We start from the raw sequence: 22521 nt of genomic DNA on the forward strand, positions 1-22521 counted from the left end.
CACACACCTCAGCTATCTGGGCTGTCTGTCCAAGACATTGGGTTAGTTGTTAGTGGTTACTGAGAGAAATGAGGTTTTTGTGGTCTTACACCTACGCATTGAGTCGTTAAAACCTGCTCTGGGTGGGAGCCGGTACCGAGCTGCGAACCCAGTACGTACCAGCCTTATATCCGATGGCTTAACCACGACACCACCGAGCCCGGTTTAATGCCAATTAATATACTTTTATTCAGTATACAGTTGTAATATTGTATATTATTGTACGGTACACCCCACCCCCGAATATGTTTTAAAACAATGGAATTGCGATTTGTTTTAGCAATCTGAACGACAAAACCGTCATGCATGGTCAAAATCATATCACTGCACAATGCAGAGTCAAAAGGGTGTTACTAATAATAACGTTCATAAAATCTCTTAAATGATGTGTGGCCCTCTATTATCTTGCAAGTAGATTAAATGTAATGTGTCATACTTTTTTTTATTGGTGTACTGATAACCCGAATACTCCGACGGTAAGAGAGCTAGATGAACATTTGGACAGTTATCAACACTGTATATAAATTATGCGCAAACGTGCCTACGAAACGGTAGTCAAATATTTCCGTTCTATTACAACAGCAATCCTAGATATTAAATATCTTTACATCGATGAGTTTCGAGCTCCGTGATACACACAAAATTCACATATAAATCACTAATACACACTCTACAGGAAAAAAAACACGTCAGCAAATATGTATGTAACGATTGCGCTGATTTATATAGATTGGTCTCTGACGGTGGGAGAGTGTTGATAACTGGGTAAATGTCTGTCTAACTCTCTTACCGTTAGAGTACTCGGGCTAGTGTACTGACTGTGCATATTGATACGCTGTTGATATCTGTGTTATTAGAACAAGAAGGAAGGAAATGTTTTATTTAACGACGCACTCAACACATTTTATTTACGGTTATATGGCGTCAGACATATGTTTAAGGACCACACAGATAATGAAAGAAGAAACCCGCTGTCGCCACTTCATGGGCTACTCTTTTCGATTAGCAGCAATGGATCTTTTATATGCACCATCCCACATACAGGATAGTACATACCACGGCCTTTGTTATACCAGTTGTGGAGCACTGGCTGGAACGAGAAATAGCTCAATGGGCCCACCGACGGAAATCGATCCCAGATCGATCGCGCATCAAGCGAGCACTGTGCCACTGAGCTACGTCTCGCTCCAATGTTATTAGAACATGTTAACATTATCGACAATGGGAATTGATTTGGTCTATAAGAACCCAAAAGCAACTGCAATCCTGACTGACCGTTATGTGTGACTGTTTACTTGTGCAATTAGTTTCTCTTCGTAATAAGTGAATGTACAGCTGTTATGAAAGACACTCTAGAGATTGAAACAAGAACAGGGTAAAATAAAAATGAAACGGATTTGTTTTCAATATTAGGGTTGCTAATACATGCACAAGTAAGACAAAAACCCAACAAAACTTTCAAGGTCAGGGATTTAAAAAAGAAAGAAAGAAATGTTTTATTTAACGACGCACTCAACACATTTTATTTACGGTTATATGGCGTCAGACATATGGTTAAGGACCACACATATATTGAGAGAGGAAACCCGCTGTCGCCACTTCATGGGCTATTCTTTTCGATTAGCAGCAAGGGATCTTTTATATGTACCATGCCACAGACAGGGTAGAACATACCACGGCCTTTGATATACCAGTTGTGGTGCACTGGCTGGAACGAGAAATAGAACAATGGGTCAACCGACGGGGATCGATCCCAGACCGGCCGCGCATCGAGCGAGCGCTTTACCACTGGGCTACGTCCCGCCCTTAGGTCGGGAATTTGGATTATAAGAACAGAAAGCATAAGAATTTGAGGTTACACCTGAAATAAACAAAATGTCTTGTACAGAGAACACAACGAGATCAGTTCTTTCAGTTTTAATATATGTCACCAGTCAAGGTTGGTAATTATATAATATTTAGTTTAATTTGTGGTTAAGTATTTGTTTAGACAAGAGGCAAGTCTGTCTTTATTTTATTCTGTGTGTAGTATGTACATTTCACTAAAGTAAGGGAGTACTGATCCGGAAGGGTATGTTGCACGTGCGTATCGTTTGAGGCAGTCTTGTTGCATTGCAGATATTAGTTAGCCATAGAAAAACGAGTTGGTTTAGTATGAGGTATAAAAATGTAGAATAGAGGACAGGACAGTTTGCACGAGTCTCCCATGGGTTGTCATGAAGAGGTCAGGCCCTTTCTAAGGGCCCTATGGGCAACCTAGGGAGACACCACAACATCTTAGAGGTCTAATTAACGAGCTACTCTCGATTCACTAATGTCAAAACCTATACTAGCTCTGTCATTTACTTTTTCACCGACCGTTCAAAATTGCGCACCTTTTCTCTTTGGCATATAATTGCTCCATTCAAAATTCCATAGCACCCCCCCCCCCCCCCCCCCCCGGCCTGCTACCGACTTGGTCGGGCTGCTGGTGCTCCTTTACACCTGCCAGTGGAGGCGGTCCCTCCTCTCCCCCCCCCCCCCACACCTTTCCTGTCATGGACGGATGTGCCCATGACAGGTGTGCGCTACAACAGCTTGTTCTGAATGTGCACGTAAAACCCTATGATCTTACCTGACCTGAGAGGACAGTACAGAAGTCAGGAGAATGAGACTTACATAAAAAGTTATCTGGGTTATACGTAACTGTGAGTACATATATTTGTGTGTGTGTACACGGTTTTAATATAAAGTGTTATTGCAAGTTATTTAGGTGGTGGAATTATTTGTACAGTTGATAAAGTTTATATAATGAAATGTTAGCATATATCTTTATAGAGATTGTATGAAATTATAAGGAATATATTATTGCAGTGACCATCAATGGTACCGTCGAATGGATGTTTAGAGGTGTGTGGAGGAATAATGAATGCATGAATGAAGGTTTGACGACACCCCAGCACGAAAAATACATCGGCTATTGGGTGTCGAACTATGGTGTGTGTGGAGGAAGTCTGCCCACATTGTGATAGACGGTCGATGGCAACTTTATCGTCGTCGTGGTGGATGACAACCTAACGTCGTCGTGGCGGATGACAACTTGACATCGTGTTGGATGTTGTGGATGTTTTAGTTAACACTGTGTTAATATAAGACTGTGAACTCTGGGTTGAGATGATATACTGTTATATGTATATATGTACTGTTTGTATTATTGTATATAATATTGGTGTATATATGTATTTTGAGAGGTGTGAATGAACGCGAATGAATGGACTAACTGTATGCTTGTGTGTTTGTGGTATATATGTAGGGGGTTATGTTCTGTGTTTAGTGTAATAAAACGGTTTAAAACGGTTTGCGTGTTGGTGGTCTTTTCAGTTATCAGGTCGTGACAATATATAATTCTTCACTACGTTAACTGATATTTGTATATTAGAATATAACATGACAATAATCATAACAGATCAGACTATTTTACACAAGCAAATGCATTATTACGCGGCACATAAATAATTTGCTTTAGCACATACAGGCATTACATTAATAATAATACTAATAATAATTATTAATAATAATAATTATTATTAACTTTTATTAGTTATTTTGCAAATATGCAAATTTAAAAGATTCTATTAAAAAAAGAAATCATAAATGTGAACGTAAAATACTGTCATACTAGTTTTAAGTATACACTATTGTTTGTTATTAAATTTTGTTGTACTGTAAAAGATGTTTGACAATGAAAAGGTTCATACGAAGAAACGATAAATATTATATATAAAAAAATCATATAAATAGAAAAACAATGAAAGGCATTCCATCGTCAACACATGCTGTATAAAATTTTAGTAAAGTTCTGCTGAAAATAGAATATTGGTTGTAATTAAGTGACATGGGCAAGACAAATCAATAAGCGAGAACCTACAAACTGCAGGACTTCAATTTTATGAAGTTTCGTTATTACATTTAACTACAACACGACAGCCATAACCTTTTTTTCTGGACAGCGAAAGGTATATGAAATATTGACTTTGAGACAAGGAAATATAATATCGTGCTTAATGCCACCAGTTTATATCAATACTCTGGAGATGTGGCCGAGACCAGACGTTAAATCATTGAGCAAGACAAAGGAAAAGGGACGTTTGGAAAAGGTCGTGACTCCTGCCATGGAATACTGTCATGTACTTTGTCTATAGGGCGACTGCCACTCCCCAGACCATAGCTCCTTCCTAATTCGCATGCAGCATGACTGCCACTCCTAAGACAATTGTAAACCTGAACAGACAACATACGTTAAATATTAATCCACTATTTAACTACAGAGTCTGAATCCAGATGATGGTCATTGTAATAATATACGTCCAGGTGTCATTTAGAGGACTTTCCTCTGTGGAGGACACACGTCACTGTGCACACTGAAGAGCGACATTGTCGGGGACACAATCGTCCTTGTACTTCTCACACAAGAAGCTGAACTCCGACTGCTTCAGCTTCTCCAGGTACGTGCTCCTCATCCTGCTCCCATCGCTGGCACAACTCGTGTAGCGATATTCTCCAACATCCAGCTCTTCTCCACCATTATCCACTGCAGGGTAGGCTGTAATAGATACAGATATATGTAGCTATAGATACAGATACAGATAGATATAGATATAGACTCGTGTAGCGATATTCTCCAACATCCAGCCCATCTCCGCCATTATCCACTGCTTGGTAGGCTGTAATAGATACAGATAGATATAAATATAGACTCGTGTAGCGATATTCTCCAACATCCAGCCCATCTCCGCCATTATCCACTGCAGGGTAGGCTGTAATAGAGACAGATAGATGTAGATATAGATACAGATACAGATACAGATAGATATAGACTTGTGTAGCGATATTCTCCAACATCCAACCCTTTTCCGCCATTCTCCAATGCAGGATAGGCTGTAATAGATACAGATAGATATAGATATAGACTCGTGTAGCGATATTCTCCAACATCCAACCCTTTTCCGCCATTCTCCACTGCAGGACGGGCTGTAATAGATACAGATAGATATAGATATAGAGTCGTGTAGCGATATTCTCCAACATCGAGCCCATCTCCGCCATTATCCACTGCAGGGTAGGCTGTAATAGATAAAGATAGATGTAGATACAGATACAGATGGATATAGATGTAGACTCGTGTAGCGATATTCTCCAACATCCAACCCTTCTCCGCCATTCTCCACTGCCGTCTCTCTCTCTCTCTCTCTCTCTCTCTCTCTCTCTCTCTCTCTCTCTCTCTCTCTCTCTCTCTCTCTCTCTCTCTCTCTCTCTCTCTCTCTCTCATGTTTATATAATAATAGTATAATGTATTATGTTTATAAAACATCTTCATGTGGTAGTAACAGGTGTCTCTCTCACTCAAACCTCAGTGACACCAAATAGTCGTGGTTTAGAATGTGCTGACGTGTTAAACAAAGAGTACTTTTCATTAGAGTTGTTGTTAATTAGTAATTAATGTAACCATCACTGCTATTTTTCCTGACATTCTTTATGTCTTAAGAACACTGTAGAGCAGAGAAAAGCGTATATCTTTTGATATCCCTTGGATTCATGTATACGTATTATTCACGTATCCCTCCAGATTTAATTTTGTCTTTTAAGAGAAATGAAATATTATATATTTGGATATACGGTATTATAAACATAAGGCAGATATTATCAAGAAAACTGAGATGTACAATACAAATTAAAACTGAAATAACAATTATATATTAATATATCCCTCCTTCCTTATTTCATATCCATTTTAGGCACACGGCAGATAATATCATAACCACTGTACAATATCACATTGAGCTTTGCAGGTTCATGGTGCGAATTCCTTTGCCCTTCAATGTGATTTATTACCCTAAATAGGCAAGCTGACAAAGAACAGGACGTGCATTCAAGTTTGCTCTTTACAATACATTACTGGATAACGTAACTTGACTTTAAGAAACGTCAGGGCCCAGTGTTGAGGGAACAATTTCTAAACACTATTGAAAGAATGAATGAATGAATGAATGTTTGACGACACCCCAGCACGAAAAATACATCGGCTATTTGGTATCAAACTATGACTATTGAAGGAGTATGTATCTATGTAGTGAACTCCCAGCACTATAACTTGAGAAGTAATCCAGTTAATGAGACACTTAGCACTCAAGTACCTGGTCAGCCATGCAGGAAAACAGAAGGAATCCATTAGCAGTTTCATAATCATATATCTGTACAAGACAGAGTCAAAAGGATGCAATCGTTTTGAGTCATTGCCCTCAGATGGACAGGCAGCCAAATGCCAAGCAGGAAGAGAGTGTGATAATCGTCTTTATTATCCATATGGTTCAACATAACCGAGTTAATAATAATCATACGAAGCACACGTGTAATAACAATAACATGACGTTGATTCTCCAGCTTCAGACTGTGCATTTGAAATATGACGTCATTTCGTCGTCTCCTTCTAGTCGTGGCTAAAACATTTTGAGTTGGGTCTTGATATTCATAAAGAAAACAACAATAACAATATGGATAATATTTTTTTTTTATTACACTCACGTGAGAGTCGTACTGATTTTGCGAAACTCGTGTCAGGATTCATGTACTACCCTCGCTCTCGCTCCGGCAATCCAAAAATCCTGACACTCGTTTCGTAAAATCAGTACGACACACAAGCTGGTATAATAATCTCTATATATTCAACATCCATAACAAGTGGAATAGTTCACTAATTTAGACATCACACATCAGCTTTCTGTGTGGACTTTCTACTACTACTAATATACTAGATATTGACGTACCTGAACAGTTCGGCAGGGGAGCAGCAGGAATCCAGGCACCATGAGCCCCGCACACCCACCACTGACGATGATCAAAACCAAACGGCAGAGAGGTCTCTCCAGAACAGTACACCAGACACAGATTGGCCATGTCCGTCTTCCCAGCCATTGCACACTTTGGCGCCGTTTACTGGAACATTCAGCTCCGGACATGGGGTGGCTGTGGTAATTACAAATATCAAGAAATAGTTCTGTGTGTAGTTTGCCTAGTTTTATCTCTCGAAGAAACCCATTGTCGAATCAGAAGTCTTTAATAGACATACACCTTAGACCACGTTTTGCGGTTGCCATAACTACATATTTGACACTTAACCAGATCATTCGTGAATTAAACAATTTATAACAAGTGTATGTTTAACTCCAGAGTAAACTTAACACATTTGTTATTTTAATGTGTTTTAAAATACTAATAAAATAATTCATATAAGAAACATAGAAAATAATCAGGCCTCATTAAATATGGTTGTGCTTCATATAGCGAAATGGAAATCAGTCACATTATTTAAATCCGATCTACTACTACTACTACTACTACTACTACTACTACTACTACTACTACTACTACTACTACTACTATTATTATTGCCACTGCTGCTGCTACTGCTACTACTACTGCTGCTGCTGCTGCTACTACTACTGCTACGGCTATGGCTGCTGCTGCTGCTACTACTACTACTACTATTATTATTACTACTGCTACTACTAATACTACTGCTACTGCCACGGCTATGGCTGCTGCTGCTACTATTACCACCACCACCACCACCACCACTACTACTATTACTACTACTATCAATACTATTACTACTACTATCAATACTATTACTACTACTATCAATACTACTACTACTACTAATACTACCACTACCACCACTACCACTACCACTACAACTACTACCACTACTACTACTACTACTATCAATATTACTACTACACTACACCACTATCAGTACTACTACTACTACTACTACTACTACTACTACTACTACTATTACCACCACCACCACCACCACCACCACCACCACCACTACTACTATCGATACTACTACTACAACTATCACTACTACTACTACTACCACAACTACTACTACTACTATCGATACTACTACTACAACTATCACTACTACTACTACTACCACCACTACTACTACTACCACTACTACTACTACTACTACTACTACTACTACTATCGATACTACTACTACAACTATCAGTACTACTACTACTATTACCACCACCACCACCACCACCACCACCACCACCACCACCACTACTACTACTACTACTACTACTACTACTACTACTACTACTACTACTACTACTACTACTACTATCGATACTACTACTACAACTATCAGTACTACTACTACTACTACTACTACTATTACCACCACCACCACCACTACTACTACTACTACTACGATACTACTACTACAACTATCAGTACTACTACTACTATTACCACCACCACCACCACCACCACCACCACCACCACCACCACCACTACTACTACTACTACTACTACTACTACTACTACTACTACTACTACTACTACTACTACTACTACTATCAATATTACTACTACAACGATCAGTACTACTACTACTACTACTACTACTACTATTACCACCACCACCACCACCACTACTACTACTACTACTATCGATACTACTACTACAACTATCAGTACTACTACTACCACCACCACCACCACCACCACCACCACCACCACCACCACCACTACTACTACTACTACTACTACTACTACTACTACTACTATCGATACTACTACTACAACTATCAGTACTACTACTACTATTACCACCACCACCACCACCACCACCACCACTACTACTACTACTACTACTACTACTACTACTACTACTACTACTACTACTACTACTACTACTACTACTACTACTACTACTACTACTATCAATATACTACTACTACAACGATCAGTACTACTACTACTACTACTACTACTACTATTACCACCACCACCACCACCACTACTACTACTACTATATCGATACTACTACTACAACTATCAGTACTACTACTACCACCACCACCACCACCACCACCACCACCACCACTACTACTACTACTACTACTACTACTACTACTACTACTATCGATACTACTACTACAACTATCAGTACTACTACTACTATTACCACCACCACCACCACCACCACCACCACTACTACTACTACTACTACTACTACTACTACTACTACTACTACTACTACTACTACTACTACTACTACTACTACTATCGATACTACTACTACAACGATCAGTACTACTACTACTACTACTACTACTACTATTACCACCACCACCACCACTACTACTACTACTACTATCGATACTACTACTACAACTATCAGTACTACTACTACCACCACCACCACCACCACCACCACCACCACCACCACCACCACCACCACTACTACTACTACTACTACTACTACTACTACTACTACTACTACTACTACTACTACTACTACTACTACTACTACTATCAATACTACTACTACAACTATCAGTACTACTACTACTACTACTACTACTACTACTACTATTACCACCACCACCACTACTACTGCTACTACAACTATCAGTACCACTACTACTACTATCGGTACTACTACTACTACTAATGTATATATAATTGTTATATCTCTTATTTTGAATTATGCCTGTCAAGTTTGGGTTTTTATTAAAGTACCATTACTAAAAGGATGCATTTGGCTTTGAAAAAAAAATATGTCAGAGTAAATCAGTCTTCTCAAAATTATTTCGTATATGATGAATTCTATATAATTACCCCTGCACCACCCGTGGGAGTGGCAGTCCTGCTACAAGCGGTGCAGGAGGGATAAAACATCCTGTTACGGATCACCTAGGGAGTGGCAGTCCTGGTGCAGGAGGGATGAAACATCCTGTTACGGATCTCCTAGGGAGTGGCAGTCCTGCTACAGGCGGTGCAGGAGGGATGAAACATCCTGTTACGGATCTCCTAGGGAGTGGCAGTCCTGCTACAGGCGGTGCAGGAGGGATGAAACATCCTGTTACGGATCTCCTATGGGAGTGGCAGTCCTGCTACAGGCGGTGCAGGAGGGATGAAACATCCTGTTACGGATCACCTAGGGAGTGGCAGTCCTGCTACAGGCGGTGCAGGAGGGATGAAACATCCTGTTACGGATCTCCTATGGGAGTGGCAGTCCTGCTACAGGCGGTGCAGGAGGGATGAAACATCCTGTTACGGATCTCCTATGGGAGTGGCAGTCCTGCTACAGGCGGTGCAGGAGGGATGAAACATCCTGTTAAGGATCTCCTATAGGAGTGGCAGTCCTGCTACAGGCGGTGCAGGAGGGATGAAACATCCTGTTACGGATCTCCTAGGGAGTGGCAGTCCTACAGGCGGTGCAGGAGGGATGAAACATCCTGTTACGGATCACCTAGGGGAGTAGCAGTCTTTCTAAAGACGGGCACCAAATAGAGGATCATGGAAGAAATCATGACTGTGTAAAACTGAATACGGTGTTGTCATTCAGGTTAATTATTTACAAAAAGATAATGTGGAAATCTTAATTTTAGTTTAAAATTATAAAACGTAATACGAAATTTATAAACAAAATATTTGATGATAAGATGATATGATGAGAGATGGCCTTTTGTATCCTGATAAACGAATCTGGACTGTTGATGCACGCCATTTCGTAAATGACACTCCCTTTTTAATCCAGGTTTAGGGAATGAGAAGGCATGTATTATTATGCATCAAACAATGATTATAAGATATGTATGACGAGCTCGATTAGATAACTCCACAGTAGCATTAATATACAAATATTTACCAGGTCTGTTTCTTTATAAAAATATTCAGATGGGGTGTCTGTTGAGAAATATGGAATAATTTTAACAAGATTAAGTATTTAAGCACAGGTTCATGAACACTATATCTTTAAAGGGACATTCCTGAGTTTGCTGCATTGTAAGATGTTTCCGACTAATAAAATATTTCTACGATTAAAACTTACATATTAAATATATTTTCTGGTTTGGAATATCAGTGTCTACATATTCAATTTGTTTCTGGTCGTCGTAAGATGCCCAAACTGGATTTTGTCTTCAAATAATTTCGTACGTACGAAAAAAAACATATTTTAGAAAATAAAATGAAATTTAACCTAGTACAAATATTAGAACGATCAGAAACACGCTTAATATATAGCCACAAACATTTTATGCAGAAAAATATATTTGATAATTAATTACAACCGTTAAAAAGTCTCTGTTAGTCGATAACATCTTAAAAATTGCAACAAACTCAGGAATGTCCGTTTGAAATACATTATACGTATTTAATTGTCCATCGTCCATATACGCACCAGTTGCTACAACAACAACATGTAGTAACAAGCATTCTGATAGTATTTCTAAAGCAATATATGTCCCATTGAAGCATTGAGGGGGAAAAGTTCGGAAAACATATTTTCATGTCTCCTAATTTCAAGGGCCATAACTCTGTCAATATGTCGATACGAAAAGATCCATCCGCAAAAATATATGTGGGTCAGACGGACGGACAGACAGACGGACAAACGAATAGACAGATAGACATAAGGACGGAGATGAAATCTATAGTTCCCTCCGTTTGGACCGGTGGGATACTAACAAGCAAGAAATCGACTCACTACTACTAGCCCCTGCGCGTGCTGTAACCTCACCGTGGTGCAGGGGTGTAACATTCTCTTTGAGAATGGCCAATACAGCATATATAATTGAAATTTTGACACACAATAGCCGATGTATTTTTCGTGCTTGGGTGTCGTTAAACATTCATTCATTCATTCACTACTACTACGACTACGACTACTACTACTACTACTACTACTACTACTACTACTACTACTACTACTACTACTACTACTACTACTACTACTACTACTGTTGCTGCTGCTGCTGCTTCTACTACTACTACTACTACTACTACTACTACTACTACTACTACAGATAATATAATAATGTAATAATAAATCGACTTACGTCTGACTGAAATGACTGGAGTCCATTAAACGCTTTCGTGGCCACGTACTGCACGGTGAAATTATCCCACGGAAGTTGGGCACAGCCATCCGGGTAGTTAGTGATAACGGTGACCTCGTGACCCAGTGGGTCTGATGCTCGAGGAACTATCCAGGTCATGTTCAGGCTATGGCCAGTAGCATGCGCAGTGAAACTTCGTGGGCAGTTTGTAAACACCGGCGGCTGAATATCTGCATAAATTAGTGGAAAGAACATTTATTACTATATTAATGAAATAGTTGACACATATAAACCAATGACGTTGTCAGTATAATTACAAGTCATCACGCAAATACACAAAATGACGAGCCTTTTGTTGATAATATCTTACCAACTCCGTCATGACAGCTGACATACTGATCCTAGTATTCCTGTCTCTACAAAACCTTTTTTCGGCTGCTGTTAGGTTTAAAATCTTCTTAGTCGTCGAATTTAAAATGCTCAGAAAAAGTAGTACGTTTAACACAGTTATCACAGTTCGTAGTTACAAAACTTGTTTGTCGTTACAAAACATGGTTTGCTTCGTAACACATCATTTGCATATATAACACAGTTCACATTTTGAAACATTTGCGTTGCAATTTCCCCAACTGCCGACTTACTAGTGCGCTCAGATTTACAACTAATTGGATGCAGAAGTCGTGTACAACGAAAATCGTGTCTTAAAAGCGTTGAGACTAGAAACTGGACTGTCGTAAAGTCGTGAGAGCAGACAGTTGTCCAACTTTGTCGTTTCAGTTGGTAGTATAAGACCAGCATTAGGTTACCGATTCCTGCGAATACGTCCTGCGAATACGTTGTGTAATATACAGGTATATGACTAGATCGTCAAGATAAACATTTACGGTCCGTTTGTTTTTGTTTTTATGACATCTAGTGGACGTCCGTTAGGCACAGCAATACACATCACAATAATAAATAACGGATAAACTGGTATATGACAGCTGGACATGTGTAACCATGTGTGTCACAAGGGAAAAAGTCGTCTCTTCCGCTCCCCAATATGAATATCTAAACTGTTGAAGGATACGAAAGACAATGCGTTGCAACCGAACATGGCAAGTTTAAACGAAACAGAAAGTGTTAGTGACAGTCGTGCAGTCGTGCACTTCTCTCAATCAACACGTGATCATCAAATATAAGAGAAATAATGGATGCACACATTCCGGATTTTAATTTTATGACAATAAATTTTAATTGCATTATTCATGTGTGTTTTTTTATTATCAATTATAGGTGTATAGTTAAATAAAACGTGTAGGTGTATCATAATACACATACACCGTTTGAGGAATATACACCTACACTTTTAACAAAAGAAACCATAACAACGAGACCGGAAGTGGGGTATAAACACACACACACACACACACACACACACACACACACACACACACACACACACACACACACACACACATATATATATATATACACCTCGTCATAAATATCGCACCACCCAATTTTGTTCACTAAGTAAAACTGGATCTTCAGCCTCATAAAAATGGTGCTTAGAAAAGCACATTAAACTGTTTATATGGCCTCATGTGAGCGTTCAGTCAGAAAATTTACAACACAAGACCGAATTTGAGCACTAAATGAGGGTTTAATTGTAGCAAAGTAAAGTTCACTAAAATCACCGTAAAATACGGTGAAATAAGTATGGCTGCCGGGGTCGTTACAACAGACACACAACACAGTTCACATTTGATTAATGTCAAACACACTAGTAAGGTCCACAATGACTGGCTAACTCAGTATCTGGTGTAACCGCCTCGCACTTGGATAACATGTTCTACACGCCTTCTCATGCTTGTCACCAGACGTCTGATGCTCTGTTGAGGGATCTGCTGCCACTCATCATGCAATGCATGGGTCAATTCCTGAAGGTTCTGAACTGGAGGATCCCTTGCTCTCACCCTACGTCCCAAAATGTCCCACAAATGCTCAATAGGATTTAGGTCTGGACTTCTGGCAGGCCATGGTAGTGTCTCAATGGCGTTGTGTTGGAGATGCTGAACAACAGCTCGAGCACGATGTGGTCTGGCATTATCGTCCATGAAGACTGGACGTGTGGCGAGAGCATGGTTATCGAAATGAGGCACAACAGCACCGTCCAGGATCAAGTTCTGGTACATCTGTCCATTCAGTGTTCCGGGAACTGTGATGAGGTCAAGTTTACAATCATAGGAACAACACCCCCACACCATGACGGATCCACCCCCAAATGGAACCTCAGCTTGAATGTTCCTCTGATCATATGCTGTGCCTCTCTGCCTCCAAACTCGTGCCCTCCCGTCTGTATGATGCAGCAAAAATCTGCTTTCATCAGACCAGTGGATCCTTCTCCATGTCCTCAGGTTCCAGCGATTACGTGCTTGGCACCAGGCTAAACGGGCATGGCGGTGCTGATTTGTGAGGAGTGGACGTCTGATTGGTCGTCTTGCTCTCAATCCTGCAGAATTTAGGCGTCGTCTGATGGTGCTGATGGACACTCTGTTGTATGGATGCCATCCATGTCGCAGCTGTGTACAAGTAGACTTTGGGCTTCATCTGGCTTGTCGTACGAGAGCACGGTCTTCCCTGTCATTGGTTTTTCTGGGACGTCCAGACCTCGGTGCATCCTTCACTTCACCGGAAGCAGTATGTTTACGTATTAGCCTGCTGATGACAGTGTGATTAATGTTCAATTGTGTTCCAATAGCACGACATGACATACCAGTCTGGTGCATACCAATAATTCGCCATCTTTGGTTCAGAGGCACTGGACGCTTGGGCATTTCACTGGTTGGTCAAAATAAAGCTTAATTTATGCCTAAAATCAAATTTTAGCTGTGTCTGCCAACATAACATACACCAAAAGAGGCTATGTGCATACTGCATTGTTAGCAAACCGACCCCCGGATCAATCATGCTCGACTGAGCATGCACGTGCAGCTCGGAACAGGGTGTGTTTGTGATATTATGTTCACAGATGTTGTAGTATATTAAATATATACTTGTAGTTTAAAAAACCGAAACTTATATTTTCTAATTTTACTTTAAAATGTGTGGTGCGATATTTATGACGAGGTGTGATTAAAAATATCATACTTTTTGAGGTTGAATAATAAAAACGGTACATTGATATGTTTGAACAAAACCAGATTATAATGTTGTCTAGGTGTAAAATTCTCATTTTGATACACGACATTTTTAAAAAGACTCATGGTACTAAATGTAATGTCAGAATACGCTTTTCCATTAAGAACGTACTCAATATTTGCTGTACGTACTAAATAAAAACAACGGTCGAGTGCCTCACTCATTTTTATTCCTACAGACCATAGTAATTATTTCTTCAAATGAGAATTGTGCTCTTTTCGAGATTTTCTTTTGTTCCCCGACTGTAACCGTATGACCTATTCAATATGGGACTACAACCACATGATCTACCAGTATTCAAAATGGGACTGTCTCTCTGGCGTACAATTTAATCGCTAGAAGAACGTATAAGGAAACTATCGAAATGTTGGAGGCAAAAATAACACTTGAAGAAATAAAGAAGTATATTTTATCCTAGAGAAAAAGAATGTGGACTTTAGGAACAGAACATTGTGGGCCAATCGACCAACGTGTTTAGTAAGTACAGCAAATATAGATTAGGTTTTGTATCACGTACCATTTTAAAAGTTCATCAAGCATCAAAAGTATTTTGTTTACCATCGATACACAACGTATCTTGCGAAGGTTAGAATAGTGAATGCAGCGAGGTTCTGTTGAGCTGAATTCGCCATTGAATGGGGATGCAACATATGAACTAACATAATACTTTGTATTTTGCCCCCCGTCTCTCTCTCTCTCTCTCTCTCTCTCTCTCTCTCTCTCTCTCTCTCTCTCTCTCTCTCTCTCTCTCTCTCTCTCTGTGTGTGTGTGTGTGTGTATACGAATATATATATATACATGTATGTATATGTATATGTATGTATGTATGTATGTATGTATGTATGTATGTATGTATGTATATGTATATGTATATCTATATACATAAAAATGTATTTGTAAAAATATATGTAGTTAATGTATATCTCACCATTTTCACAGTGTACTCCGCTGTACCCTGTTCGACATCTACAGATGTACTCGTCAAGTCCATCCACACACGTGCCAGAGTTCTTACACGGGTTACTGGCACACGTGTTCACAACTGAAAAACAGTGCATCAAGGAATTACAAACATAAAATACTAAATCTCTGAACATGCATACACGTGTAAAACAGTGCATCAAGGTATTAGAAACATAAATACTAAGAAATCTCTGAACATGCACACACGTGTAAAACAGTGCATCAAGGTATTACAAATATAAATACTAAACAATCTCTAAACATGCACACACGTGTAAAACAGTGCATCAGGGTAATACAAACATAAATATTAAATCTCTGAACATCCACACACGTGTAAGAGTTCTGACACGGGTTACTGGCACGCGTGTTCACAACTATAAAACAGTGCATCAATGCATTACAAACATAAATACTAAATCTATGAACATCCACATACGTGTAAGAGTTCTATGTATTCATAATTGCAGTACATCAATGTATTACAAACATAAATACTAAATATATAAACATCCATACACGTGCCGGAGTTCTGACACAGGTTACTGACACACGCATTCACAACTATAAAACTGCATCAAAGTACTATAATTATAAACATAAACACTAAATATCTGAACATTAATCCGATTCTAGTGGTGGAGGAGACTACATTTCTAGGAATTATATAGAGTGAAACATTTCAAAACCGGAACCTCTGTAAACCGGAATTCTCTCAAAACTGGACATTGTTTCACGCCCCTTTTTAAATATCAGTATAGAAGGGAACCTCTCTAAACTGAATACCTCTTAAAACAGGACTTTTTACTTGGTCCCGAGGGTGTCCGGTTATGGGGAGTTTGACTGTACTAGTATTTGATAGGAAGTTATCCTTTGTGCCCCTTCTAAAATATGTTTAAATATGTTTAAAATACCTTTACATTTTAAAGGTTATTGTTGACACAAAACAGGGAGCAGACCTAAAGGCTATGCTCCCGTCTGGATCTAAACTTGAGTGTAGGTGCACTGTGTATGTGTTAGCATGGAAGTATCATTTGCAGATGCTAGATCCTACACACAGCCAGAAACATAGACTTTAGAACACCACCTGTAGAGAGCTTGTATGTTGATACACACGATCCTAGTTTGGGTACTAGACACACAAAGCTTATCTGCAGTATGTGCCATCAAGATCAGGTCGTTGCCAAAATATCCAGCACATAACGCAGTGCTTGATAATAAATATATGAAGTTGTTTGGTCCGAAGCCAAATGCCATTTTCACATTTGATCTTCGTATTAAGACTGTTTTATCAGTTTCAACCGATGTAATGGAAATTAATTGGTATTTTGTTTTGCCACCTTGGTGTATTCAAGCACCCAAATTGCATTTGATCTAGAGCATCTGAGGTCTCTCTACACAGTTAACTTCCCGGTCAGAGTTCATTCATCACGGTCCTCTAAAGTACCTGATTGTGACATATGTTGTGCTTCAAATATTTACTTCTAGTAATTGGGGAAGAATTGAAACGATTTGTATTTTGCAATGGTAAGCACTTTGGTTGGATTTTGCCCATGTTATTTTGTAATAGTGTACATTGACGTTGTGAGACACGGATGTACATAGGAACAGGCGGCTGGTGTGAATCGGTTCTTTGACCACCTCTTCGGACCAGTACTACGACCGGATGAGGTTATATTGAAAAACATCTGAGACGTAAATGTTCTTCATTTTGGTGAGAACATTTAGCATATATAATAGATGTTTGCAATGGTATATGTTGTTGGTGCCAATGGAAATCCATTATATTAGCAATCTTCATTTCAAGTTGGGCAATTAAGAATGGATTTCAATGGCAGATGGCATCTGTGTAGTGAGACCTGAAAAATAAGATCGCACAGATCCAGTTATTTATCGATAACACGTTATGGTTAATTCAAATCAGATACCGTGACTACATTCCCGTTTATGCAGATGATCACGGGATGGGAATGTTGTTGCTTGTGTTACAGTTGTTTTTTTTATCACACAATAATGTCCATGAATTTGCCGGATTCAGCATCTAGTTTTGTTTTCTGCCGAAACCTGGACAATCAATAAATCCCTAGAAGAAACTGAGGATTCTATAACATCCAAATATACTATTTTTACGAACTCAATTTCGTGTCTCCAAACTTTACAAAATATAAAGCTGGAACATTCCTTAACTAGGATGTTGATACGAAAGTGTGTCTGTGTTTAATCCATTTCCAATAAGAATTTTTGGGGATGCCCAGCCATACTGGAATCAGGGGTAATGAAAATGTAGATATAACTGCCAATCTGCTTTGTATTGGCTCGTGTCAGGCTTGGTGTGACACATACTGATCATAAAGATAACATGACAAGATGACTGGAACGGTACGGTTGTAAACAAGCTTCTTTCTGGCAAACCTTTCTTGCTGGGCGGTGCAGGAAGAACGAAGTGGTCTTGTGTCGATTCCACCCTGAATTCATTTTGGAATTGGTATGCATTGTTGTTGTAAACAATATTTTCCCGTCTTTTTTATGGCGGTGGGATTGATCGACAGACGTAAGCCTATATTAGGACCTTTCCCCACGAATTGAAACATATACTAGTATTTTCATGTAAAGCACGATGTCGAACATTAATAATATACACAACTGATAATAATAATAATAATAATAATAATAATAATAATAATAATAATAATTAAAGTAATAGAGAAAGAAAACAGATTGACAGAGAAGCTATTAAGTTTTAAAATAAAGTTCTGAACTGATTTGAAAATATCTGTATTTTCCTGTTATGCTTAGTTTCATTAGAAATTTTAACATATTTACATATGATATTTAATGTTTTCACAGCTGTGTACATTGTGTTTTAATTTAACTTTTGAATTTTTTATTTGTTTTGATAATAAATTAATTCATATACTTACCATTGCATGACACCTAATAGACGATGTATTTTGTTGTGCTGGAGTGTCGCTAAACATTCGTTTATTTATTTATTCGTTCATTTATTCATTCATTCGGTCGACAATTTCAGATACAATATGACTAAGGTCAATTTACAGTGGCTGACGTGCATGCGAATTTGAAATTTATGTCGCCGGTTACTCGTCAATAAATTTAATGCCGTGACCGTATTACATTACATCTAATTTTCAAATTCTGATGGTATGTGATCTGAAAAATATCAAATACATTTATTACATTGAATACGCTACCTATTATATAATAAAATTATGTACACATGCAAATTATCTCAGTAGTTGATATGTACTTACATATACATCTTGGTTTTACTCCACTCCAACTTCCGTTATCCTGACACGTCTGTCTGTAATAGCCTGTCATGTTGTAGTACGTGTTACAAGAATACCTCACGGTGTTGCCGTAGTTGTAGCTGTTGCCATGAACCTGACCATTAGCTATGGTTCCAGGTGATCCACATGTCAACACTTTCAGATTTATAAGGAATAAAGGCAAATCAGAACAATTGTCGGTTAGATACTTTAAACATAAGAACGTATTTTTGACTTCATAAATAAACTTTATCAAAACTATCTATTATGTATTTTAATGACTAATAATCACAGCTAAACCAAATGAAAATATATAGAGCAGACGCATTAAATTATATTTAATACATTATGGGTGAAAGTAAACGTATGAATTAAATCCTCTACCTATATAATCCATGCACACGTGCCCGCACGCACACATACATACACACACATAGCACTAAAAACACTTTTAAGAATTTTCTTTGGCAGAGAAAGTTAATACTTATTTAAAAAGAAATACTAATTAGGGAGAAAATGAGTTTATGTTTGTAAAGTAGTATTTAGACGAAAAACATTTTTCATGTTTCTTGGCCTACAAAAAGTGCGTGATTCCGGGAACCCGACCATACTTAGAAAAAATATTTTGTAATAATATGTTGGTGAAACGAGTACGCACATAAAATAGTGGTGAATGTAGTAAAATAAAAGTCTGACCTAACCTTCATAAAAAAAATTTTACAGTGCGTCTGACCTAACCTTCCTATTTTTTTTGCAGTGCGCGCCTGGAAACATTGTTCTAGGCAAAAAAAGTTCACACTTTTTAGTAGCTATTTACATGACATGTTTGAAATGATATCAAGTAGATATTGAGAATTACACATTTATGGTTACGGTTACAGCTGCCATGATTTACAAAACTTAATCTCCAATCGACAATACACCGTGAATCAATGAAGGTAAAATAAGATAGAGATTGATCGTGAAATGTATTTATAGGTCCTTTGTTATTACACACACACACACACACACACACACACACACACACACACACACACACACAAGAAGTGGCCTTTATGTAATTTATTAAGAATGCTTCTCATGTATTTTATGATATATAAATATTGGGTGAGACTTTAATAAAATACATGTCTGTCTGTATGTCTGTCTGTCTGTCTCTCTGCTAGTCTGCTAATCAGAGAAGGCTGTTATGAAGCAAGATCGTCGTGGCCACATGTTCTGACATTCATCAGTCAATATGTCCAAAAAGGGGTACAAAAAAGAGTAATGGTAGGATATAATAGGATTCTTGCTGCAAAGAGAGTGTTATTCATTCCAGTTCAAACATCAAAGGCATATTGTCAGAATGATTTCCGCCAAATTAAACGAAAATGCTCGAATATGGATAACAAGGTTTATTAAAATTTGTATTACTATTAAACAGCTAAGTAGGGTCTAAACGAACCACTACGCATTTTTAATTTACAGCTAATACTGGAGTTCAGTCATGGAAACATCTTGTGAAAAGGGTTTTAGGCCATCTCATTATAAACTTTCAATAAATACTTGTGCCTAATGCTACCTTTATTCTGTAGAATATTATAAAAGAAATTCAAGATGGCCACGATAAATCTACTGAAAGAGAACATGAAATACGTCAGCTTCTAATTGGGACACGTTCATATTAGTGGCGGCTATTGCTATGTCTTGTATATGAAGAAAATGATATTTACAACTTCGGTAATATTTCTAACTGATATATTTACCTAACAATTAACACACATGCAAACATGAGAAATACATTGAGATCTTGGGACAAATTGATGCATAATGCAATGATTAATAGTATACGGGTTGGGTCACTATTTTCAAAGTGTTGAGTGGCAGTCAATGCTTAAGGGATGCATATACACAAACTGCCACTAAAAGTTTTGTGCTGTTTTAAGATGAATGTCCATCGCTCAGAGTGATATTCACAATCTACCGGATATGACAAAATATAATTTCCAAAAATTGATGCCACATGTTATGGAAACATTTCACAACAAGTATCACCTCCATGGGCTATTTAAGGATTACCAAAAAGTATACACACATGAAGATGGATACAATAATTCTGTAGTGTGTTGTTAAATGTTTTGACTTACAACGGATATTAAAGCACTAACTGTATCCAGTGCCATTGAGCCAAATGCATAGAAAAGTCAATGCTTTTTACTTGAAAATAGAAGCATTTACTTCCATCTGTATGCATAAACACCTAGTAAGTGCTTCTGCTAACAAGTAATTACTTGTTGTGCTTTTAGCAAATACTTCAATTCATATGCATAAAACCGAGCAATTGTCCCAACACTCCAAGCATTTGCTTTATAATTTCAAGATAGCTCCAGACCTACCTTGACTGTTGACTAGAATAGACGTGGTATTTCACTTAAAGGAAAATGGCAGCTTTTGTGCAGTTGGGTCGGAGGAGGAAAGTCTACAGGCATCGACAGAACGAGGCATCATCGACATACCATGATGAATTCAGATTTGATGAGGAAATTGGCACCTGGATGGCTGAACATTTCTTTAACGAAAACCATGAGACATGGGGAGGTGCACTCTCCAACAAGCACACAATGGAGTTTTCCTAAGGTACATTGGTGATCCAGGCTTTCAGCTTGGAGTTGGAAAGGACATAGGTATACATCAGTGTACTGTTTCGAGGACATTTACCAGTGTTGTGGAGCAGATTGTTGAGAAAGCCAGCATCTGGATACAGTTTCCAACGAAACCTGATGACCTTCAAAGGGCAAAGGATTCTTGGCAAGAAAAATACGAGTTTCTATGTGCAGTTGGTGCCCTGGATTGCCCTGGTGCCCTGGATATCCAGATCCTAAAACCAGGACTCCATGGGGATGAGTATATTTGCCGCAAGGGTGTGCCCACTTTGATTGTGCAGGGAACATGTGATGCTGACAAAAGATCTACCAGCGTGTCATCGGAATAGCCAGGATCCGTCCACGACAGTCGGATATGGAAAACTTCTCCTGTTGGCATTTTCATGGCGAACTCTAGAACTGATGCTTTGTTGTTAAGAGATGAGGGTTATGGCATTGACCCCTTGTTGATGACCCCATATAAGAATCCTGCGTTACCAGAGGAATGGTCTTTCAACAGGG

The 22521-nt window shown here is 38.5% G+C and overlaps 2 protein-coding genes across 2 annotated transcripts; both read right to left on the reverse strand.

The window, feature by feature from the left end:
- Window positions 1-4419: 4419 nt before the first annotated feature.
- Window positions 4420-6990, reverse strand: LOC121383796. The gene is made up of 2 exons (XM_041513894.1): window positions 6843-6990; window positions 4420-4621 (listed from the first exon to the last, which is right to left on the reverse strand). Exons 1-2 carry the CDS (start codon window positions 6988-6990, stop codon window positions 4428-4430), a joined length of 342 nt encoding a protein of 113 aa, XP_041369828.1. The 3' UTR covers window positions 4420-4427.
- A 4267-nt stretch (window positions 6991-11257) lies between these two features.
- On the reverse strand, window positions 11258-21924 carry LOC121383797 (fibropellin-3-like). Its single transcript, XM_041513895.1, has 5 exons — window positions 21874-21924; window positions 19361-19586; window positions 16054-16167; window positions 11943-12172; window positions 11258-11290 (listed from the first exon to the last, which is right to left on the reverse strand). The coding sequence occupies exons 1-5, from the start codon at window positions 21922-21924 to the stop codon at window positions 11258-11260; spliced, it is 654 nt and encodes a 217-aa protein (XP_041369829.1).
- Window positions 21925-22521: the final 597 nt, after the last annotated feature.

This window comes from Gigantopelta aegis, chromosome 10 (genome assembly GCF_016097555.1).
Source record: "Gigantopelta aegis isolate Gae_Host chromosome 10, Gae_host_genome, whole genome shotgun sequence".
NCBI classification, from domain to species: Eukaryota; Metazoa; Mollusca; class Gastropoda; order Neomphalida; family Peltospiridae; genus Gigantopelta; species Gigantopelta aegis.